General features: G+C 36.0%; 1 protein-coding gene across 1 annotated transcript in view; it reads left to right on the top strand.

Moving 5' to 3' along the window:
• LOC145694826 (dynein beta chain, ciliary-like) overlaps positions 1 to 26,311 on the top strand; it is a 614,922-nt gene that overhangs the window by 214,162 nt on the left and 374,449 nt on the right. Inside the window, exons 17-20 of the mRNA XM_081771484.1 lie at positions 8,183 to 8,405; positions 9,723 to 9,800; positions 14,464 to 14,634; positions 17,902 to 18,074. Coding sequence (XP_081627610.1) covers positions 8,183 to 8,405; positions 9,723 to 9,800; positions 14,464 to 14,634; positions 17,902 to 18,074 — 645 coding nt within the window. The remainder of the gene's footprint in view (positions 1 to 8,182; positions 8,406 to 9,722; positions 9,801 to 14,463; positions 14,635 to 17,901; positions 18,075 to 26,311) is intronic.

The raw sequence follows: 26,311 nt of genomic DNA, 5'->3' as shown, positions 1-26,311 counted from the left end.
ATGTTATTTTTACTTCTTTCGAATAACAAAGGACTATGCTTATAGACCACGTATTACACTTACCAGTTCACTCCACATGCAGAAAGTAACGGAGGGATTTCTTTTTAAAAATCCCCAACAGTTTTCCTTCTTCCTATTAGTTATCTTATATATTAACCCAGAAAAAAATTACAAGGTGAAGTTCTGCACATACCTTTGGCAAAGTGCATATAACACACTAAAAGTCCTGAAATATTCGGTGAAGGGTTTGGTCACCATATTGAAAAATGGCCGACAAAGTGCGGTTTTTAAAGATAATAACTGGTTCTCACTTTAATAACTCACGTTTTATTTCCACTATTGATAATATTTTTACTTCTTTCGAATAACAAAAGACTATTCTTACAGATCACTTATTACACTTACCAGTTTACTTCATACGAGAGAAGTAACGGAGGAATTTCCTTTTAAAAATTCCCAAAATTTCTCTTCTTCCGAATAGTTTTCTTATATATTAGTCCAGAAAAAAATCACACGGTGAAATTCTTCACATACCTTTGGGAATGTGCATATAAGATACTAAAAGTCCTGAAATATCCGGTGACGGGTTTGGCCGCCATATTGGAAAATGGCCGACGAAGTGGGGTTGTTCAAGGTAATGGGTGATTCTGACTTTAATAGCTATAACTCACGTTGCATTTTCACTGTTGATGTTATTTTTACTTCTTTCGAATAACAAAGCACTACGCTTATAGACCAAGTATTAGACTTACCAGTTTACTCCACATGCGGGAAGTAACGGAGGGATTTCTTTTAAAAAATCCCCAAAATTTCCCTTCTTCCTATTAGTTATCTTATATATTAACCCAGAAAAAATCACAAGGTGAAATTCTGCACATACCTTAGGGAAGGTGCATATAAGATACTAAAAGTCCTGAAATATCCGCTGAATTGTTTGGCCGCCATATTGGAAAATTGCCGACAAAGTGTGGTTTTTCAAGGTAATGACTGATCCTCACTTTAGTAGCTATAACACATTGTATTTCCGCTATTAATGTTGTTTACACTTCATTCGAATAACAAAGGAGTATTCTTACAGATTACGTATTACACTTATCACTTTACTTCATATGCGGGAAGTAACGGAGGGACTTCCTTTTAAAAATCCCCAAAATTTCTCTTCATCCAAATAGTTTTCTTATATATTAGTCCAGAAAAAATCATAACAAGCTGAAATTTTGCACATACCTTAGAGAACGTCTATGCAACCACATATTAAATGTCTTGAAGTAGCTAATGACAAGTTTGGACGCCATATTGGAAAATGGCTGCCGAAGAGTCGTTTTTAAAGTTAATAACTGGTTCTCACTTTAATAGCTATAACACAATGCATTTGCACTATTGATGTTACTTTTAGTTCATTCGAATAACAAAGAACTACGGTTACAGACACTTACCAGTGTACTACTCACATGAGGGAAGTTACAGAGGATTTTTTAAAAATCCCTAAACATTTCTTCTTCAGATTCCTTTTTCTTAATCAGTTAACAATCTCGTCCTCTGAGAGTAGCAATTAATCTTCCATTAAATACACCATAATATAACAATATAACATCCAAGTTTCATTCAAATCATAGTGATAGAATCGAAATAACAAATAAAACTACTTTTGACCTCATTATCAAGTGAGGAAATATAAAAGTAACCAAGAAAGTTATGTCGCTTTTTCACCCACTATCTTTGTACATCGATATATTACCTAAGATTTCTGGAAGATCGAAAATAGTCCCCATCAGCATTGACGATCTTCTGCCAACGTTATGAAAGACCATGGATTCCATCGCTTGGGTAGAACTTGGTGAGCCGTGAAGCGAAGATGATATTAAGTGAATTTTGGACCTCTACTTGGGGTTTGAACTGGCGTCCTCTAAGGTGATTTGCCCAGGGAATGGAACAAGTGAATATCGGACGGTGCAATGTCCAGGGAATATGGCGGATGCAATAGTGTTTCCCATCTAAAGCGTAGAATGGTGTCCCGCGTCATCCTAGCCACGTGAGACTTAGCGTTGTCCTGTAACAGGAGGACCCATTGCGATTCAGATGTGCTGGCTCCAGAATTTTGAGTTTTTCTTGAACACGGCTCAACTGCTGACAGCACACAGTTGCATTGATGCTCTGACCAGCTGGTAATAGTTCACGATGCACGATGCCGCGAGCAGTCCACCAAACACACAGGAGGACCTACTTCTTGTGCAGTGTTGGCTTCGGTTGTTTTGGAACCGGTTCATGGGATGCTAACTAATGATGACGGCGCCATGGAGCTTCGTATAGGACCCCCTTCTCATCACAAATAAACACCTGTCCAGAAATGGCTCCTTCCTCAGACGAGACAGCAAAGAAACTCAGGTGTCTGCAAGCGTTGCCTTCTGGCCAGGAGTCAAATCATGTGGGATCCATAGACTCAACTTGTAGTGCATCCCAAGTTGATGGCGATTGTGTCTAATGGTTTCTCCACTCATACTGAATAATCCCAATTTCTCACATATCTGGGCACTGTCCACGTCAATTGCTGCCTGAAGATCATTTTGTACACGTGTTGGTATTCCGGCACGTGGTGTGTCCTCGAATGTTTCGTCTCCGTCCTTAAAATTGTTAAGCCACTGCTGCACTGTTCGCGTAGTCACGACACCCTCACTAAAGGTCTGGGATATCTTCCGCCCCGGTGCAGCGACATTTGACCCCAGTATCAACTCGAACAGCTTGCACGCCCGCTCTGTGGAGGTCTCATGTTCGCTCTGTCCTTACGCAAGTTCACGGTATAACTGAACTTCCACAACCAGGTAGTATGTTGGATATACCCACACCAACAACTGACCTTCGCCTTATCTCCATTTACATTCAACTCACGAGGGCCAATGGAACACAGACCTCCACAAAAAGCGAAAGAACTTTCTTGGTTACTTTTATATTTCCTCACTTACTAATGAGGCCAAAAGTACAATCAGATCAATATCTTCCCCAATAATTGATACTGGATGTAGTTGTTTGAGAGGGAGTTCTATAGCTGAACGCAAATCTAGGTATGTACATCTCCAGAGGCTTGAAGAACAGTGGTGCTAGCAGCCGTGAGATGATTAGAGAGTATTCCAATAAATCTAGATTTGCTCTTCAGATTCACAAAGAACTTCTCTGGAGATGTTACAACTAGCCTTGAAGAAGTAAACATAACGGTTGTGGAATGTAGCTTGACAGAATGCCTTATTCGCTCTATGCGTAGTCAAGGAGTAGTACTCAACGAAGTTTTATTTGTTATTCCGATTCTATCACTATGATTTGAATGAAACTTGTATGTTATATTGTGTGTATTATGGTGTATTTAGGGGAAAGTACCCAAATTTCGTCTCCCATTTGTTTTTTTTTTACTCCTGTTGGAACAATAATAGGTTTAGATATAGAAATAACATACTATTGTAGTTTGGACACTTAGTTAAGACATGCCGTGTTGGATTTTGAAAGATAATAATTAAATTAAAGAACTGCTGAAAAATATTAAAAAGTACGAAGTTTTGATTTTCAAAAAAGTGTTCCTAATTTCGTACCCCAGTATTTTGAAAGAAAAGAATGTATAAGTTTTATTTGTAAATGTATAAATTGCTTTATTTATAAAGGTACTACACAAAAACGACAATACATAAGAAATATTCGGAAACTGGAATATAATGCGTATAAAAATGAAAATTAGGTCTGAGTTTCTTCGAAAATAATTAATACCTGTTGTAATACCTTGCGGCATGCAAGTGATAATGCCTTGCCACTTACAAAAACTCGTTAATACTTAAATTCTTGGAAAATGGAATATTACGCCTATAAAAATTAAAATTAGGCCACTAGTTTCTTTGAAAATAATGTCCACTTCGTAATAGCCTGCTACTTGGAACGAAAAAAAAAGAAAAAGAAAAACATAAGAAATACTCAGAGAACGAAATATTATGCTTCACTAAATTACTTTGAGGTTTATTTTTAAGAATTTAAACTAGGCATACAACACATATAAATGATTTACTAGGAAGGGAAGAACACAATTCGTGACCCCATTGAAAGTACCGTGTACACCATAGCCACTTTCCTCCTTTCTTGTCTGCGGAGAAGAACTTCCCAAAAATGTTACAGTCAACATCCTCGTTCTCGTTGTCTTCATTGTCAGTCGATACATATGGGGTATCTTCGTCTTCTTCTTCCTCGCTTGGTGACGGAACATTTAGCCATCTCGGTTTCTTGTTCTTCACAGAAACAGCATTTGCTCGTTTCCTAGGTTTAAATGATATCTGCTGAGACTCAAAGCAAAACGTATAGGTGCTTGACTCAGTAGACCTAAGTATTTTACGGCTACTTTCTGCAGAACCTTCCAGAAGAAGTCTTCTTTTCGTGCCACTTTCTAAAGGTTTATTTATATTAGTAGATAGACAACTAGAAATATTTTTCTTCTCATCCATCTTCTGACGTATGTCATGTGAGGAGATCCGGTGACAAGGGCATCTGAAATTAGATGGGAAACGATTCATCAGATTCCATTATTTTAACATCTAAACCGAGATGAGAGAGAAACCTTTGTTCCAAATTTCGTCCTGGGGATGAAAATTAGGTATACCTTAGGGGACGAAATTAGAAACTCACCCATTCTCCAATATGAGGACAAGTGCACATATCACTCGTCCTTCAAACAATTATAACTTACCAATCTTAACATAGACATATTAATCTATTTGTAGACAGAAAATTGTGTTGCGTTTACTTACCTTTGGTGCTAAGAGTGTTGTCACAACCAGGAAAAGAAAACATTCATGCTTCTGATAATTATTAAAGAACAGAATAATCGCTACAAAACAAAATGACTTCTCGCACCGATACGTCCAGCTCACATTTTCCTACTTTACGGAAATCTCAGTTAGGTGCCACCAGGTTGCGGCACTTATCAACGTAGAGAAACTAGGGGACGAAATTAGGCGCGGGGACGAAATACGATACTTTTCTCCTAATGTAAGATTAATTGCTACTCCCAGAGGACAAGATTGTAAACTGATTAAGAGAAAGGAATCTGAAGAAGAAAAGTTTAGGGATTTTTTAAAAAATATCCTCTGTAACTTCCCTCATGTGTGTATCTGTAACCATAGCCCTTTGTTATTCGAATGAACTGAAAGTAACATCAATATTTCAAATGCAATGTGAGTTATAGATATTAAAGTGAGAACCTGTTATTACCTTTAAAAAACACTATTTGGCAGCCATTTTCCAATATGGCGGCCAAACCCGTTACCGGATATTTCAGGACTTCTAGTATGTGCAAACTTTCACCTTCTTATGATTTTTTCTATAAGAAAACTAATGTTCAGAAGGGAAATTTTGGTGATTCTTAAAGAGAAATCCCTCCGTTACTTCCCGCATATGAAGTATACTGGTAAGTGTAATACGTGAACTGTAAGGATAGCCCTTTGTTATTTGAATGAACTGAAAGTAACATCAATATTTCAAATGCAATGTGAGTTATAGATATTAAACTGAGAATCAGTCATTACCTTGAAAAACCACACTTTGTCGGCCATTTTCCAATATGGCGGCCAAACCCGTCACCAGATATTTCAGGACTTTTAGTATGTTGTTATATGCACCTTCCCAAAAGTATGTGCAGAATTTCACCTTGTGATTTTTTTTCTGGATTAATGTATAAGATAAGTAATAGGAAGAAGGGAAATTTTTGGGATTTTAAAAAATAAACCCCTCCGTTACTTCCCGCATGTGAAGTAAACTGGTAAGTGTAATACGTGGTCTATAAGCGTAGTCCTTTGTTATTCGAAAGAAGTAAAAATAACATCAATACTGGAAATACGTGAGTTATAGCTATTAATGTGAGAATCAGCATTACGTTGAAAAACCACACTTCGTCGTCCATTTTCAATATGGCGGAAACCCGTCACCGGATATTTCAGGACTTTTAATAAGTTGTTAGATACACCTTCTTTAAAGTATGTACAAAGTTTTAGGTTATGATTTTTTTCTAAGTCAATGTATAAGAAAACTTATCGGAAGAAGAGAAATTTTGGGGATTTTTAAAAGGAAATTTCTCCGTTACTTCTCTCATATGAAGTAAACTGGTAAGTGTAAAATGTGATCTGTCAGAATAGTCCTCTGTTATTCGAACGAAGTTAAAATAACATCAATAGTGCAAATACAACGTGTTATAGCTATTAAAGTGAGAACCAATTATTACTTTAAAAAACACACTTTGTCGACCATTTTTCAATATGGTGACCAAACCCTTGAGCGGATATTTCCAGACTTTTAGTATGTTTTTACATACACCTTCCCAAAGGTATGTACAAAACTTCAGCTTGTTATGATTTTTTTCGTGTTAATGTATATATTGACTGGACTATATATGAAATAACACACTTACATTCAGAATAATAAACAGAAGTAATAAGCTTTCATACTGCATGTGACTCTTCGTCAACAGTATAGACAATAGTATAAGAACAATTTGAAAGAAAGATAGAATAGATTCATCAACACAACAGAATAGTTACCATCTTTAGAAATGGAGGGAAAGGGGTACGAATGATAATTTACAGACTTAATTTTAAGAGTGGCTGTTGTTGCTTTATTGTTATTATTGTTAATATTGTTATTATTTATGCAACTATAGACTGACTATCATGGCACATGTCAAACACTGGCCCTTCTAATCTTGATTTGAAGCACTTCTTGTAGACATAAAGAAGCGCAGTATTCTCCTTGGGCTAGTAGCTAGCGGCGGGTCTTTGGTACACTTGTTCCCGGTTTCGATTCCCGGTGGGAGAGCTGAATTTTGAACGCATTACGGTGGTTCGGGTTCCTTAATAAACTAGAAGTCCACATCTCATATATCTTGATGCTAAAGAGGGACGGTAAACTTCAACAAAGAAGCAAGTAAATAATATTAATAAAGAAGTACAAGGAAAATAATCCATTGAACCCGCGGAAAATAACTTTAACATCTTACTAACCTAGCAAGTATACAAAAACAAGTGAAGTATCGTGTTAGTTGTTACTAGTTGGTTTACCCAGTTTCGTCTCCTTGTGCTACGATGTTGGATTCAAGACCTTAGAGAAACAACACCCAGTAAATACTAATCTCGGATATACTCTCTATGTTGAAAGAAAGGAATATGTGCTATCTATCCCTCTGGTTGTGATTACGAGCCTGTTCAATACTTCAGGCGACCATATGTTTTAGTATAGTACCGATATTCTTTAGGTCTTAAGTGTGTTTGTTAGCTATTATTTCATTACATGTTTCTACACACTATATAATCCATTGGTTACAAGGCATTGCCATTACATTGTGTTGTGTTATGCCATAATATTTCCCTTTATTTGTTTGTTAACACCTTTGACATTACAATTGTGTCACTCTTTCAACACTTGCGGGTACTCATATTATCGTTGTGGAATTATCTGTACGGAATTTTTATGTTCACAGTACTGGATTATTTTAAAATTCCAGAGAATTGGCTTCCTAATATAAGGAATGCGTCATCGAGGCTTTCCATTTTAATTTATTAGATTAATTATTTAAGAAAGCACTTAAACCTTAATAGTCACGTATTGTAAAGATCAAAATTACCTGTATTGATCTATTATTTTACATTTTGAGATAACAGCACCATATAATTTACATCTGGAATTGTAGTTCTAGTGTTTATTTTATTACACAAAATATTGCCAATAGCCTTTAAGAAATCAAGAAAACAATAAAGGGATTGAACATCTTAAGTGCACACTTGAAATAACTCACCTGAGAAATAGGAAACTGAACTTGGCACGCTCTTCCCTTCGACTCAACAATTTCTTACATTCATATAAAAATTAAACTATGACAAACTTTATATTTTTTGTGTCCTAATTTCGTTCGATTACACGGAATATGGTTCATAAGTAATTTTTCAGGAGCCTCGGAGGCTATGTGATAGAGTGCTCATTTTGGTGCGATGGGTCCCTGGTTCTATCCCAGCTCAATCCATATGGGCTTTGTGGTGGACAAACACCGTGTTTGTGGGAATTGTTATGGTTGTCCCGTTTCCCCTACCTTCTTCTACATTCTTCATTCATTATTGTCATTAGCGTCTTCCTAACGTTGAAGCATAAACGTAGGACTTATTTTTTTCAGTTTGGATTATATAGCGGTAAATATGGATGCAAATACACCGGAACATTTGTTCGAAGTACATCTAGAATTACCTGGTAAAGAAATGATTTTTGTTCCATCTATGGATGTTGAGGAGCCTACTAACAGTCTTTATGCAATCATAGAAGGCCTAATCGAAGATATACTCAGAATGACAACATTAGTTCCACGAGTAGCGGAACATAAGAACATACCCCATTACAAGGTAATTTTATTTTATAATTACGTTACGAAATCATTTGTTGTAATTTGGTGAAAATATCGATATCACATAATTGCGCAATACTACAAGTAAATATTGTGACATAAGTTTTATAACTTTTATTGAAGCCAACATTCATTCATTAAGAATACATAGGTGAAAAAGTAGTAGACGTTAATTTCATATTTAATTTCCAATTAATCTTCTTTCAAATCAAAATTTATATTTATTTCAACCTATAAGATTAATTTTCATGAAGCAAGTAATTATTTACAATAGAAAATTAATATTCTAAAAATTGGTATACGAAATAACATATTATCACAAGCGATTCGGGCACACGAAGATTTTTTGTAATTATTGAAGGAAACTGAATGATATATATTATATATATTCCTTACAAAAGCTAAAAAACAAAGCCTTACACCGAAATGTATATCTGTTAAAGAGTAAGGGAATATATGTATATAACATTTATATTTGAGATGCACTATTAAGTAATTCAGGTTGTTATTTTCACTTTCTTTCATTATGAGAATATTATAAGCAACTGAATCTTTCAGGTTCACCTCCTTCTGGATTCAGAAAGTTTTGCTATATAAGTAGTTAAGATACGTATAGAACTATAAACAATAAAAAACTAGTAATTAATAGAAGTAAGTTCCATATGATATACCATCGAGGAAAGCAAAAAGTTAATATATCATTATTGTGCAAAATTATAAAATTTATCCGAGATTTTTAACTCGAAGAAATCTGATCATTTTTTTCTCATACTCCAAGTTTCTAGTTATCAGTACATTATGTATTTTTATTGATCGCAAAATGTACTATTGTCTGAAGTAAAGTAGTAGTAGACAGTTGTGGGGTACAGTGGTTACTCCTGAATTGCAGTTTCAATTCAAGGCAACATATGTGTTTGAGGTAGAAAGATATTATTTCCTGAAAGTTTTGGGGGTTCTGTACTTTATCCTTGTATCATTTCATTATAATTATTTATTAACGTGTATTGTATGTAATTTAGTTCATCAGTCATGTTAAGTAGACGTTGGACGTTTAATTTCAATATTTTATATTAGAATTGATATGCAGATAAAAGTTTAGTAAATTGAATCTAAGCAAAATTACACACACACACACACATTAATATCTATATCTATATCTATATATCTATATCTATCTATCTATCTATCTATCTATCTATCTATCTATCTATCTATCTATCTATCTATCTATATATATATATATATATATATATATATATATATATATATATATATATATATATATATATATATATATCTTCTTGTTTACTTATAGAAAGATATGGATGACTTTTGTGAAATTGATGAGAGAAAATCATTCATAATAGAACGAGTGAAGATGGATTGTTCAACGGTGAGTTCCTGGTTATAACCTAATGTTTATCATAAAATAAGATGGTTGTTCCTCTTTAGCAGTACTAATTCATTTTCATCTTAAACTTTGCAGAACTCTCTTATTTCTTAATACTATGTTAGATAAAATTATCTCAATCAGGGGAGACAGATCAGCGCGATATTGTAATAATTCGAAATTCACAGGAATTGTACTTTAAAGTTTATTTGAGTAGAATGAAAGTTTAGATGTTGAACATTAAGGAATCTTTAGTAATGATTATATAATTTTCTGTATGAGTCACATAAATTTACACAAGTAGCTCATAATTGTACAACTATAATAAGACTTTGAGATAAACTGTATCGTAGTGTAGTTGTGTGAGTCAAATATGAATAACAGATTTCCTTTGTTCTTTTACTTCAGTTAAATGCAATAAGCAGGTCAATGGTCACCAAATTATAATCCTTCAACTGTTAATAAATTATAAATTAAATATGTAATTAGATCATAAAACTATTTCCTCAAGGGCAGAGTGTCAGATATTTTGAAATATGAGTTTCATCTCAATTGAGATCATGTGTTGGAATAGGCTACCTGTAAGCATTGAAGCACCAAGCCGAACAGCAACATATATTACATTTTAGTGATTTCGAGAAAAAACGAGAAAAACTTGTAGTATATTTCAGGAGTACAATAGGAAAAAATAAAACCAGGTGCAAGCAGTTTTTGGGAACTTCTGACGTGAGAAAAAGGGAATTACTATCATACACTTTGTCACTATGGCGTCCATTGGCGCTGCAATTTTGAGGAAAAGACCTATTCGTAAAAATAAGCAAAAGTAATTCAGTAAAGATATTTGATTGAGTAGGTAGAGATCGGTACAAGCAAAAGATGATTTAGTCAAGCGTCTCTAAGTTTTTGGTTGACTTTTATCCTAGGAGAAACAAATATGGGAGGCAGTGGCGGCCGGTGGATTGTGGTTTCGGGTGTTGCAGTACGAACGATAAGAGACAGAAGATATAAAGTTGACTCATTGACTAATCAACATAACTTTAGATGCAAATGCTATGTGACATGTTAAATTAAATAAAATTCTGTTTTTAAAAAATAAAATATGCAGAACATTTTATCCGATTAATCACCTTAATTAATTATCAAGCTTATTATTCTCTCTTTGATTGGAGCAAATCTGTCTAATACATGCTGGTTGAACTCTGGTATTCTTGTTGTCAGGTCTTTTTCGATGGAAAGCATAACCAATGGCGATAACCTTTCTTGAGACATTTAGTTCCTTGAAAGTGTCAATTCTTTCTCATGTGGAAAAAAACTTTTAGTCTTTTGTCGATGCCATAGGTACAGTTAATATTAATTTCAGAAGCTTGGTAGATTCACTAAATATTTTTTCTAGATTATTGCGAACGATTCATTCTAGCAAACTCAGTCCTTGACAGTGATCCGAATTCCTCTTCAGCGTTGACTGAAGAGAGTTCGTAGCAGAGATTAGTGTTATTAAAAAAAAAATGTACATTGAACACACTTTATTCACAGTTTATCCAGGAAAATTTAAAATAAATTGAGGAAATGTATCTGGTGCAAACAACACTACTGCATAAGATATCCTGTAAATTTAAACTGGATTTTTTATTCGAACACTCTCCTGAATTGCCCTTTGCTTGTTTTGTCTAAGCCTTAATTGTAAATTTTTCCTCAGTTGAAAGCTGGTCAATGTTTTTTTGTAAGTTATTTACAGACGTCATGGTATGCAATTCATTCAGAATTTGTAGGTTATTTACAGAATTAAAGCACACACAATAAAATTAAACCTAATAATTAAAAACCAAACCAGCTGATACAAAATAGGTACTGGTATATGAATTCCGAATATCACATACTCATACATCAACAGACACACATGTGCGTAAAAGAAAAAAACTACATTCCAAATCATCCGTCTTGGTTGTTACGCAATGCACGATGAACACAATATACTTCCACATGAGGCGAAACAATGCTTACCAATTTGATATGTTCTGGAAAGGAAACCTCGAAACCCGCCAGATGAAGGATCAGCATGTAACAGAAGCCAAAAATTAAAAAAAAAACATAAAAAAACAGCACTGCCAGTTCTACACCCAGAAATGTTAACTGGGAGGGGTCCAAAGTATTTGAGGGAGGTCCAATACGTCTACAGAATATGGAACCTGTCTTATACTGCACCCGAAAAGACGATAAGTAATTCTTACTTACTGTCACTTATATTTTTAGAAAAAATGATAGAAAGATTATTTTTATAAGAAAAGAAGAGTACATGATGAGGCGTAAAATAAAATATTTAGCATACATCAATCGTTTCTGTGTTAAAAAAGTATAGTTTATTAAGAAAGTCTACAAATGTTAGTCAAGTTTCGAAATTTTGGGGAGGTCCGGACCCGGTGGACCCCCTTCGTGGCTACTCCCCTGAGCATTGCTAACTAGTCCCAAATTCAACGTGGCGTTCCCCATCATACAGTTTTATGTGGAAATTATCAAGAGTATAAAATATACTTATTTTATAAAAGAAATATGTTTATACTAAAATACTATCCACAGAGGGGGGAGGGGAGCGATTCTACATACAGACTTATTAATATTTGATTCGCAAATTACTGTGGAAGAAGCCTTCATTAGCAATATAAGCTAAGAATTAACTTGTAAATGTGGGTCTACTTTCATTTGTTTTTTCCTCTACTAGATATTTTCTTTCTTATTGTGTAATTTTGCAATCACTATTTTAATTGTCATTATATTGATTTGCTTCAGTATAGTCCCGTAATTTAAAAATATGAATGCATAAAAACAAATTCCATTTGTTAATTGCTAGTGAAAAAAAAAAATCTTATTTAGCGTGAAAAACTTTCTCGTTCACTGGAAACCGTGCTGTGTTGCAGAAGCACTGCAACGACCAGTCCCTTTAACTTCTGAGATAGGGGAAAGGAGACTTAACATTTGCTCCAATTGCCACGCCGAAGGAATCTGGTCGTTGCATGCTCGCTGCAACACAATATAAATTACAGACTCTGTGAGGGATTATTTTTCGCTTTTTAAAACGGATGAATGGAACGGACAGCTACAGAAGTAAAAAAATATGTTATTTAAAGTGTATATATGCAAGTATTAAAAAGTATTTTTTTTTGTTCTTTACTACTATTGATAATATTTTTTTCTTGAAATATTTTGGTCGTTGCGCAACGCTGCAACACTAACATTAGCCGTCACTGATGGGAGGGATAAATCGATGTCCGGTAGCATTGACGCACAACATAATTGTAGTATTTCTTTCCGTTTCCCTTGACTTTAATTTGCCAACTTGAGTTTTATTTTCGAATTTAAGTGAACAACTGATACTCCGATCTCCTTGTAATTAAAAATTCTATTTGGGGTGAGAGAAACGTAGTTAGAAGTTTCTCGTATTAAAAAAAATCACTGGATGTTTATCACTTAGCCAGGAAAACGGTATCCCGCCCTCTTGCGTAGTTAGGCTAAAGACAAATATCTCAAACCTACTAGGACTCTAGTGCAAAAATTGTGCATTCAATTCTAAATTTATATTTAAAAAAATCTTCGATACTTTTGGAGAGGTCGACTTCAAAGAATCGCTCCTTTGTAGGTAAAGTGAATGCTGCCAATCCGCCCAGTAAATACATAGAAGTGAAACCTACGAAAAATTTACTGCAAAAATATTAGTTTCATTTAAAATAAGAGTTTGACCATTAATAATAATTTTGGAGATATCGACGTTCAAATACCGAAAACAGGTAATCCGCACTATTGTGTCTGTTATGATCGATTTGTCCATAATGATCAAATCATCGCGTGAGTCAAATGAATTAATGTCGTTTTCCAAATATTAATTGATTCTTATAATGTATTACTGTACTTTTCAATGAATTATTTCTCATGATGAAAATATATGAATCGCTAACCACGAAATGTTTAAGTGAATCATTTAGTTGCATATCACTATATTACATTTTGTGCACGAAACGGTATGGGAAAGAAAACAGAATAAATAACAACTGATCTGCTTTAGCAGATAACAGTAGAAAAAAAGTAAGAGAGTTTTGGAATAACAATATAATCACTGTTTCGGAGTTATGCCTACCAACGAAGTTCGTTAACCACCCCTGGAGCTAAGGTAAATTAAATTACATGTCATCCTCATGCAGAGTACATAATTTACCAAGTAGTATCCCTGTGCCGCAGTCTCACATTTTGATTTTGTTCTCCTGAACATGTTTGTCTGGAAGAAAGCCTAAATATAACGCGCATAAACATTAGTAGAAAGCAAAGGAGTATAAAAAATTAAACTTGTGTGCAAATTGTTGCTTCCTACCTTGGAAGTATGATGTAAAACATCGGTAGTGTTGCTCACTCAGAACTTAGCTTGGGCTTATGTTTATATGATATTTTCCTGGGTCGAACACTTCTATCTGTGTAATTATCACGTCTCGTTTTACATACACGGCATAATCGTGGGACGTAAAATTGAAAGATTTCATTTTCATCTTTCACCCAAAATAAACGTTGTAGAGTGTGAATTTACACATTTTAATTACGAATTGTTTGTGTGTTAATCTTACTACGCTGCAATTTCATGATTCTAACGAACTAAAAGCTTACTACTTCTTTATTGTAATTCCAGGCAGCAAGCTACGTTGAGAAATATCGCATCTACTCCTCTCTGTGGCTTGACGATCGGAAAGTATTTCTTCAAAACTTTTTAACTTGGGGGCGTGTTGTGACCTTGGATGATTTTGACATTAATAACCCCCCTCCTGAAAGTCCACCTACTCTGAAAGACTTTAAAGAACAGGTAAGTTCAAAATGTACTATAGTCTACTTACTAACAGAACAGGGCTTCTTTCAAGTTCTTCAAAGTGATATTTCTGCGGAGACCTCAAGAAATTATTCCTAATTTAAATGAGAAGTGATGTTAAACAATGGAATTTATACTTTTTCATGTTTTTACTACGCTCTCTAACTTCAAGTGCATTTTCTGCAGAAACGTTCCAAAAAGAAATACTGCCATTACTTTGTCGAGAGATATTTAACTATGGACATGAATTTTGGGAAACTTGTGTAAGCACTATTTGCATCAATTGTGATTATCGAGTAAAACTTGATTGTAGTTATGACTAGAACCTGGAAGTAATGGCAAACTACAAAGCCCAAAATGACTGACAGAATTGCAAAATAAAAGTACACAAAAAGCAGGTAAAATGACCAATAAAACAAACAAACAAGGGTTTTTAGAAAAAATAGATATTACTGTAAATTATTTAAACATTAGAATAGTATATAATTAGTTTATTAATCGAATAAAATGATATCGATCGTAAGAAATAAAATATTTCATTTTGCAATTAATACTTACAATTTAGAATTTCTGGAAGCTTGCAAATTCATCTTTCTTCAGAAGTAACAATGAAACAAAATGATAAGCGCAAAAACTCTATCACACCTTATTCATACAAAGTTCCATTAGCAGTTTAGAAAACATTGAAAGCTCAAGAAATACTAAATTGAACTTGTTTTACACTACATTAACAGTTTTTTTCACTTCAGAAAGCTGTTTTATATTTTTGTTCTATGAAATAATCAGCAATATTTAAGATATCCAAACGAAATATTTTGTCTCCTGTCAGTAAAAAACAGCATTAGATCTACAGATGTCACTGCAGTACTCAAAACAAGTAGTTTGGGAAGGATTCAAATCAGTGTTAACAGTTACATCAACATTAACTTCCATAACACTAGCAATGTTCTTCAATTTTTCCAAATCTGAATTACCAATTAAAACTCGATTACACTTTCGCCGATGGGAGCCCTTGTCACCTGGTAAAACGCTCTGATCACTGACAGCATCATTAAAGATAACGTCTGGCAACTTTGTAAAGTGTTTCAACGAAAGCTAGCCCCTTTTTCAAGGAATTCTTCTTAAGCAAAGTTTGAGGAATTTTAATTGAAGACGCATCATCCTTGTATTCAGTATCGTGATTTTTATGATAGATTCGAAGTTTTTAGCATAATAGAGAATAACTAATCCATGTACCCCAACTCGTTAAGACGGGCTGTGGGGATGCGGAAGATCAGGGGCTAATTCACCTAACACATTAGTTCACGAGAAAGCTTTCAGAAATATATTCGTTTTTCACATTTGAAACGAAAAGATGAACATGTGGAAATGAGAACGTATTTACTCTGCAACTCTATGTAGTGAGTGTAAATGACAGGTGACATGTAGCATAATGGGAATATAACTTAAAGGGTTTTTTCCTGAACTTTTCATGCACATAACTCTGTTTGTGAGGGGAAAAAAAACTTAACATGTTTTACGCATTCTCGTACCAGAATAGTCAATGATTTTGTAATGCTGTACCATTTACTTTTTGCAGAACTTCTAATGCAATCAAAAACGTTTGTATCCCTTCTCCGGCCTAGAATATCACATGGTTCATCAATTTAAGTCCATATATTTTTGTCATCAATACTAGGGTCTGTTCGGCTCAGTGGTAGAGCGTTCATTGGTCTATGGTAGAGACCTGCACGGACCGGGCCTGGCCCGAGGCTCGAAGCCCGGCCCGGCCCACGGGCCGGGCTTGGGCGGGCCGACTCTATTATTTCTTTGGACCGGGCCGGGCTTGGGCGGGCCGACACTGATTTCTCTTCAGGTCGGGCCGGGCTGGGGTCGATTAATTGCAAATCTTTAATAATTATTGGCTTTTGTTAAACGATAATTAGAATAAAGGCAAACGTTGAAGAAGTGTGCCCGTGAAAAATGTTACAAAATGAAACTTCGAAAATTTATTGGGCCCGGGCCGGGCTTGGGCAAAGAATTTTAAAAAACTTATTGGGCCGGGCCGAGCTCGGGCCGAAAATCTCCAAAACTTTTCGGGCCCGGGCTGGGCCGGGCCTACGTACATTCGGGCTGGATTGGGCTCGGGCCGAAAAATTCGGCCCGTGCAAGTCTCTAGTCTATGGATCAATTTTTGGTAAGATGTGCCCTTTCTCTCAACGTTTTCGAAACCAAAGGAGACTTTTTTCTGGTTCGAAGATCACGTGACTAAAATCAACCAATCAGGAGCGTGGGAAAATTCGTTTTAAAAAGTGGTGCAGAAGCATTACTCAAATCATTATAGTGTTCAAAGTGATTTTTAATTTGACATTGGCAGTGATAACAGTCCAAAAGTCATGAAAACTTTGAATTTGTTCAATGAATCAGAGAGAGAGTGTGAAAATTCGAGTCCCAGTACTCACTTATTTACCTATTATATCTTCTGTTTCCGATCAGTACAGTCTCTTCCGAGAGAAATGAGTTTTCGGAGGTATTTTTGCGATCTTTTGCCCCCGTGATTACCCTATCGAAGAGTGACGTGGTGGGTGGAGGCTCCAAACGGGGAAATGTGAACTGCCGATCTGCCTTGCAGTGAACGTCCTGTCCTAGGGCAAAAATGTACGGGTCATTGTGATTAAACAGTGCTTAAGTGAGAATAGACGCTAGCAAAATTAGCCCAGCAAATAGTAATGTCTGCGTTGACAGTTCGCTGCATTATCAAGAAGGAAATAAATATACATGCGAGATTTGCGCAAAGTGGATGCTACTTTACTTAATTGAGGTACAGAAGTGGTTTAGTCTAGAGGGATTTTAACAAGTAGGTCATGTCATGCTACTCTGCCCGGTTTGAAAACCTCCACTATTCAATAGGACAGGACACTGTCATTCATTGTTTCCTGTAGCTCTGCATGGCATTCCCTTATGTTTCTGTGTGAACTGATATTCTGACGTACGCACGTCGCTCGCGATTCGTTGCCTCTATCAGAACACTGATCGAACTTCGATGTTTGCTCATACCCACCGCTCTTCACATGTACTCAATCTGATAGCAACATTTGGACACCACACACTTTCAAATCCATATCTCTGTGTTTGCATTGTCCTACTTTACGAGAAAAAAAAAATATTTGCAATCACTTAAGACTTACTCCTTGTATATAAGTGTATATAGTAATAAATGCACATATAAGTTTTAGTTTTTTAAAGTCACAGATGAAAATATTACCATTTGTTTATTTATTTTAGATCGATGGATATGAGGGAGTGTATTTGGAAGTCGATGATGAAGTAGAAGATTTCAAAGACTTTAACAAATGGCTAAGAGTGTATTTTGTTAGGTTTAAGCAATCTTTACTTAACACAATACAAAAATGGAGCTATATGTTTAAACAATACTTGGTTGATACCGTTACTAACAGGTAAGATGATTTCATTTATCTTAGTTTAAATTTAATAACTTAACCCATACAACAGCCTGAAAGGTCCAAGTACTAATTGAATCTGTTCACAAGAAATATTGCCAGGCATGTTAGCCACTAGGTTACACGTACTGATATCCCTTGTCAATTTCATGTATGATCATTATCAAATGATCTCTTTCACTGATGGAAAATTTTTCGACTAAATTTCTACAATCTGTAGGAAACAATTTTAAATTTATTTTCTTGTTTACATTTATTTATTATTGCTAATTATATTACAGAGGTATTTTATAGCTAATAATGCAGCCAATGTTATCATACTTGGATGAACAACAAAATTACTAGAACAAAGAAAGACCAGAACTCATCGATAACTTGAAAATCATTTTACAAATTAATTCTTGATTCTTAATTTTCCATGAATCAGTTTAAAGTAAAACGAGGGTATAGTCCATAGTCTTTTAATAAAATTCATTTGCAAGTAAATGTATGATTGTTGAAAAACAAATTAGTTCCAGGGCGAACATAACATACAAAAATGCAGTAACACACACACACACACACACACACACACACACATATATATATATATATATATATATATATATATATATATATATATATATATATATATATATATATATATATATATATATATATATATATATATAAGTGATTTTTTAAAACTCATGGATTTCATTTGGGTCTAGAATTTCTAACTTACGTCCTATTTTTCATGCGATTTGAGGTAAATGATCAAGGAAGGATGAGAGATTCATGGGACTATGTTTACTGGCTTAAATTCATCCGGTGTAATATTGACCACGCCTCAAGAAAAACTGCAAATATTCGCAAGTGTACCTTACAATTGGAATGAGGTTTTGGATTTTTGAAGCGAAATTGCAGAATACAAATAAGCTGTTAGTGAGAATACAAATAAAGTGTTAGTATTAACACCCATAAATCACATGTTGGATAGCTATAGCCAGTTTCTAGTGACAAACAACGGAGATATTTCTTGGGCGACCTAAGGTGCCGATAACTCAATCTTCCACAACACTCGCCTGCGGGGTCCAATGCTTCCCTGTCTCACTCAGAAGCGATCCTGTTTCTTCCAATTTATTCACTAGCTACCATATTATGTTCCTGTCTGGGGTAGAACGTGAGGCAAATTTGTTTCTAAATGTTCTTTGCATAGCAACAACAGATTCCGTTCTACAAAATCTCTTAACGATTAGGGATGCGCACGAGGCGAGTCGAGTCGAGATTTAAGCCTGTCTCGACTTGTGTCGAGAAAATGTCTCGACTCGTATCTCGACTCGAAAATATGTTTCTGTCTCGACTCGAGTCGAGACAAAATATACGAGTTAAAATATACGCACACATCAGCCAGAACATTATGACTACCTACCTTATTGTCAGTGTGTCCACCTTTGGCATGGATAACAATGGCGACGCGTCTTGGCATGGACGCAATGATCCTTGAAAGGTCACTGGAGAGAGTTGGCACCACATGCGTACACACAGGTCACCTAATTGCCGTAAATTCTGGGGAGGGGGACGATGCGCTCTGACGTCAAGTTCAATCACATCCCATCTGTGTTCGATTGGGTTCAGATCCGGCGAGTTGGGTGGCCAGCACATCACTTGGAACTTGCCCTGTGTTCCTCGAACCACTCCATCACAATCCTGACCTTGTGATATGGTGCATTATCTTTTCGAAAAATGCCACTACCGTTGGGAAACATGTTCGCCATGAAGGGGTGTACGTAGTCTGTAAGCAGTGTGCGATGCGCCTCGGTCGTCATGGTGCCTTGCCTGAGCTCCAGTAGACACATGGATGATCACGTGAATGTTCCCCGGAGCATAATTAAGCCGCCGCTAGCTTGTCTCCGTCCCGCAGTACAGGTGTCAAGGAGCTGTTCCCTTGGAACACGACGGATTTGCACCTTCCCATCGTGATGAAGAAGAAGGTATCGAGATTCGTCAGACAATGCAACGCTCTGCCCTGTGCCAAGGTTTAGTGACGATGGATGTGTTTCAATATTTATAAAGCTTGTAATTATGTAAGCCTATTGTAAATGGGTATTCTTTTCCTGTAATAGGTGCCCAATAAATAAATAAATAAATAATAATAAATGGTCATGTGTTTATTTCAGTCGTAGTTGTCGATGTCGTGGTGTTAACATTCGCACATGGATGGAACATGGCCTTAGGGGTATTCGGTGCACTGTGTGTTCAGACACACTTGTACTTTGCCCAGTAATAAAGGCTGATGTTAGTTGTGCCACAGTTCGTTGCCTATCCTGTTTTACCAGTCTGGACGTCCGACATCTGTAATGAGGTGGGGGCACCCAATCCTTCCACGTTTGAACGTCGTTTCCCATTGGTTTCGCCACTTGTTGAAGACACTCACCACAGCACTCCTCGAGCACCCGACAAATCCTGCCGTTTCCAAAATTCTCCTGCCAAGAGTCCGGGCCATTACAACCTGCCCTCAGTCAAACTCAGATAGATCGCACGCCTTCCCCATTCTACACACGGCCAGCACTCTCACTGATACTACATGCACCGTGCGTGTGACTGACTAGCAGGTATTCGTCGGCAGGTGTCGCAGATATCGCTTGGACGGGTTAATATCGATAGCAGGTAGGTAGTCATAATTTTCTGGCTGATCAGTACATAATAAATTTAAAATGTAGGAAAGTTTCAACATAGGAAATTTCACAAGTTATGACAAGAAGCAACTGATTTGGACAAGACAACGGTTAGTTGATGAGACAATCTTTTTTTCTGGTTTTTGAGGTGTGAGCTTTGACCATACCGTGTGAAATTTTGATGTTTGGTGCTTATCAGTCGTGCTTCCATTTTTTTCTAATTGTTCCTGTTCATGATAGTTAACAATGCATTGCGCAGTTCGAATACATGTTCACGTTTTCATTTAATCCAACTCAAGCCGCTTCATATACTATATAGTTGCATTTGTTTACGAAGAATTAATTGCGGATTAGAAATACACCCCAACAAAAAAAATCTGCGTGCTCATGTGCTCAGTATTCAATGTTTTAATTACAACCTGAATTGTTAAAATGCAAACGTAAGTTGCATTAGATATCTAAGCAGTTCCTATGGATAATTCAAGCACATGCTAATCAAGGTCTTTCTAGCAAGCACCTGTGCTGTTCTAGCAAGCACTTACACATTCGGATAGAAAAAAGAAAAAACGGTAATTTTGCAACCGTGAGTCATTCGGGCTCGTGCTCTCTATCCTCAATGTAGCTCGCGTTCGCTGATCTTAATGAGGATCACATTAGTCAAGATTCTCACTAATTCGAGCTTGAGCTTGATATTCACTGTGAAATTTTCTTTAGCTCGATCTCATAATGCCACACGACATTTTCGATTTATAGGAGTGGCCGTGGACTTTTCAATTAAGTTTTTGTTTACATTTTGACCCGCCGCCATTTTGCACAGGGTTGTCGTAGAGAGTGAATACTTGCTCCATTTTCCTTCATTTTACAACAGCTTTCAAATGATGTACTCCCCTTGCCATTTGAAACTTTTGAGTTGGACCCCGTCTGGGACCCTGCGGGTAACCCTGGGGCAAACTTTTTTACCCCAAAAACTGTGCCCTTGAAAATGATGGGATACCGAGTTTTCCATTTAACCAACCGTTTCCGAACAAATGACTCGGTTCAAATTTCTACCAGGTAATTTTTTGTAGCTTTTACGTTACAAACCAGTTGAGAATGCGCGAAGAGCATTGACAGAACGAACTTAAAAAATGGAAATATGGAGCGGGAAGGATAACTGTCATTTTTCCTAGATGTGAAAGTAAATATTTTTAAGCGCAACTTCTTCTCTTTCTCTCAAAAAATAGCAAAATATCATCTCTCTATGACTCACAGTTCTCGATATATGGCTGCTTAAATATCTATAGCGTTTTCCACAGTCCTTTGTACCTTTCAAAAACAAACCGCGTAACTTGATGTTGTATCACTGCGCGCACGACTATTTGCTGATTGGTGAAGAGTAAATTGTTTCGTCTGTTTCCCGCAATATTTCTGCTGTAGGACGTGCATGTATTTCTGCTACTGCGATGTGCATTACTTGTCTCACTCTCACACCATTGCCGTTATATAGGGAAAAATACCCAATACTATATAATCCCCCCTTCTTTAAGAGCAACTGAACATTATTTTCCTCCAAACTGTAATTATAGATGAAATTACAATGAGTTATGTCAAATTATCAACTGAACGATAAAGAGATGGTGCTGGTATGTTACAGCAAGCATATTTATCATTATGGGAGACTGTTTCTTTTTCATCTATTACCTAAATCGTTACTCATATCCATGAAAAACAGATGGTACTTTTCCCCCTTAAGTTCAATTTATTGATGTGCTTTCTTACATTGTATAGCATGCGAATGTACAAATACTAACTTCAGTACTACAAAGTAAGTAAATAAATATTCTATGAGAACATGAAAATTAGCTATTATAGGTCTTAATTTTCTTCAAGTGAATTGAACAACGTTGATATCGTTTGGTAAAGTATTTGCTTTTCTTCTGCACTTACGGGTTTGTCTTGTTTATGTTTAATAGAATAACTCGGAGCAGCATGTAACCTGCTGGCTTCCTTGGGCGACATCTTTTAATTGTGGCGCGCACTTCGTGTGTTTTGTCATTTGTTGTAACAGTTTTCCCTTACAAATTTGACTTTGGTTCAAGATTTCGATCCCATATAGATACATACTTTGAGTCGGATCCTAAATGTTCTTATTGTGCCTTAATAATATATTAATTACCATAATACATTGCATTTGTTGTGTACTATTTGCTCATGGAAGAATAAACTGTTATTAGTCTCATTTTCAATGTTGCTAACTCATAGTTTTTTTCAGTTTTTCACAAAGAATGGTTGTCAAACAGTTGTCATTTCATGAAAATGGGCTAAGAAAATGAAAAAGAGAAATCAAGTGAACTCGCTGTTCTTATTGAAGATAATAAGTTCCTTATAGTATTTCAGATCTTTGTTTGACCTTTCATTAGAGATGAGGAAATATTGAATTAAAAAAAAAGAAAGAGAGAGAGTGTGTGTAAGGGGTATCGAGAAAAATTAAAGAGGACAAAACCTGTTTTAGTGATTCATTTCGAAGTAATATGAGGCTAATTTTTTCAGTTATAATTTGTATATCGCTTTTTTAAAAATGCGATCAGAATAAATGACCATTTAAAAGATGCAAAAACCGAATATTCGGTGCCAGAAATGAAATAATGTACAAAGGAATCTTCAACATTTAAGAATTTTTATAATTTTGGATAGGAATATTCATAATTTTTGAGTCTTATTTTTTTCTGGCTGCAGTGAAAGTAAGAGGAGGTACTATGTGCATGTTAAATAATATGACTTTATTCCTATGTAGAAACTAAAAAGTTTCTTGGATGTCAGTAGAGTCTTCATACTCTCATGACTGATATTAGTTTATGGCATAACTTTTCTGTTAGATATCAAATGAAAGGATAAGTCACGAGGATTCAAAATATATTTTATAGGTATTTTATTGCATATAACAAAGGAAATAAAATAATAAATTCTCTATTCAATAAATAAGTAAACTCAGTAGTTTTCAAGTTCTTGCAGAATGAACAATTGATTGTTCCAAACACTCGCTCGCCTGTAATGGAAACGTACAAGGAGCTCAATCTTGAAATGAAATGAAATAAAATCTTTTGAGTTTTATGTCCCACGATTATGCAGGCTAGGTTAAAGGAGACGGTGATGATGAAAACATGAATGAAGTGATGGAATGAAGAAAGTGGGAAGAAACTGAAAGACCTAGAGGAAACCCACGCACACAGTGTTTGTCCACCACAAGGTTCACTTGGCGAGAGCTGGAATCGAACCAGGAACCCCATGTGCCAGATGTGAATGCTCTACCACTGAGCCACCGCGGCCCCCAAGACCTCAATTTTGAATAGAAGTCGTGAATACAACTGCACATGTTTCTAAATCTGATAATTAATTCCTTTGTGGCTCTATGATCCGCGTACTCGTCGTCGGGCGTGAGACCCGCGTTCGATTTCCGGAGGAAATTCGTGTAGTTCGAATCACTCGTTCGGCTGTAGGTCCAAATCTCATTGAACCTTATTGTTGAAGGGGACGATAAACTTTAATCCATCCATCCAACCATAGATCTGCTAGTAGGAACACTAAGTCATCATGTAATAGTGGCTCTGAATCCTAACATTTTAGGCAGATTCTCAGCTAGAGGAAACGTTAGGAGTGGGGATAGTAAGTTTTAGTTGTAATTTACACTGGTAGAAGAAATTCAACGTTCTGCCCTTCTTCCTCCTGATGCGTGTATGCGTTTACATAGTAGTTCAAAGATTCAGGAGAGCAGTGCGTACGCCACTGCAAACGAGATAAAATGGTTTCTGATTCTCTTATCACAAGCACATGCCGTTTTTAATTTCGTTGTTTTCCCCCTTCAGTTTGTTTATTCATTTCTTAGCACAAAATTGCATATAACTTTTTTTGTTTAATTAGTTGGCAACATTTCTGCACTGCAGTCTGCATTGTTTACAACGGGTGCAAAGCTTCGTGAAAATCAGATTAGAAATTCGAACTTTTTTGGCCAATATCTGGGGAACGGTGGCCAGTTGGCCAGTAGACAGTTAATCAATGGCCGCCGGTTACTATTTGGCACCAAAATATTTACCATCCTCTTAGGTATTGATCAACATCAATATAATCTCTACAACTTATGGTTCCTGAGCTATGGCTTTTGAAATATCTAGAAATTGGTCATTTTTTGGCCAATATCACGGGAACGGTAAGTCATATTGAGATGACATCCGTGTTAATCAATACTTAAGAGTATGGTAAACATTTTGGTACCGATAATAATGGGTGGCCACTAGCGAACTGGCCATTGGCAAAACCAGCGGCCAGAGGATACTATTTGCTACGAGTACCAAAATATTTACCATCATCTTAGGTATTAATCAACATCAATGTTATCTCTCTACAACTTATGGTTCCCGAGCTATGGCTCGTTAAATATATAGAAATTGACCATTTTTGGCCAATATCACGGGGATGGTAAGTCATAGAGAAATGATATTGGTGGTAATCAATCCGTAATAGAATGTTAAACATTTTCGTACCGATGTTAATTGGGCCACTGGCCAACTGGCCATTGGCCGAACCACTGTCCAGTTGGACAGTGGCTACCGGTTACTATTTGTTACCAAAATGTTTACCATCCTTTTAGATATTAATCAACACAAATATGATCTTTCTATGACTTACGGTTCCCGAGATATGGGTCCTTAAACTTCTGGAAATTGGCCATTTTTTGATCAATATCTCGGGAACGGTAAGAGAGACGCGAAAAATGTTATCACTTTCTCTGATACTTTTTGATGCTCTATCGAATGCAGTGTTCAAAATTGAAAAAAATCACAAATAACAGACATACAGACAATCCTACAGACAAAGAGAAAATTCAGTAACGAACTTTTTAAGTTCGTTGAATATGTTGTAACTCATATCCCACCCGGTGGCACGTATAATTTCGGGATTCGTCTAGTTATAACATATCAAATGCGAACACAATTGTCTCGTTCGGATCTCAGTGGAGCCACTCCCTTGTCAGTAAGCAACTGTCTCCTTCAATTAACAAGTTGCAATATCTCGAATTGTTTTCTTGGTAGATATTTGCGGTAAACACGATAATTTAATGTAATACATGGTAATTGTAGTCTAAGATACGCGATAACGAAAATATGACATTATAGACTAACATAATAATATGTAAATGTTACACTGGAAAATAAAATCTTTGGAAAATCGCAAAGAGCAACCTGACATTCATGTTCACAGTCATACCTCATTATTGAATTTTAATGATTACTTCATTATTTAATTCTGTGAAACTGTTAGAATTAATTATAGACTGTGTAGAAACGCTTTCAAAATGCATTAAAATTATAAATGACAAGTAAAACGTGCCTTGCTGAGCGTACCTTGTAAGGGCCCCCTCAGGTCTGCTCCGCACCGCAGTGTCTGCGGGCCCTTTATCGCCGCCACTGGCTAACGTGAATATGAAACAGATGTCAGGCAAGGGCAACTGAAAGGACAGCAGTGTTTCCCATATGATCAGACGATGACTTGTTTATTTTGCACGAACCATAGTAGAAGGCGGCATAGTTGAAGAAACTATAC

This window comes from Thermobia domestica, chromosome 9 (genome assembly GCF_964235325.1).
Source record: "Thermobia domestica chromosome 9, izTheDome1.hap1.1, whole genome shotgun sequence".
Classification (NCBI taxonomy): Eukaryota; Metazoa; Arthropoda; class Insecta; order Zygentoma; family Lepismatidae; genus Thermobia; species Thermobia domestica.
Note: the sequence above shows the minus strand (reverse complement) of the source record. Positions and strands in the feature narration are given on the sequence as shown.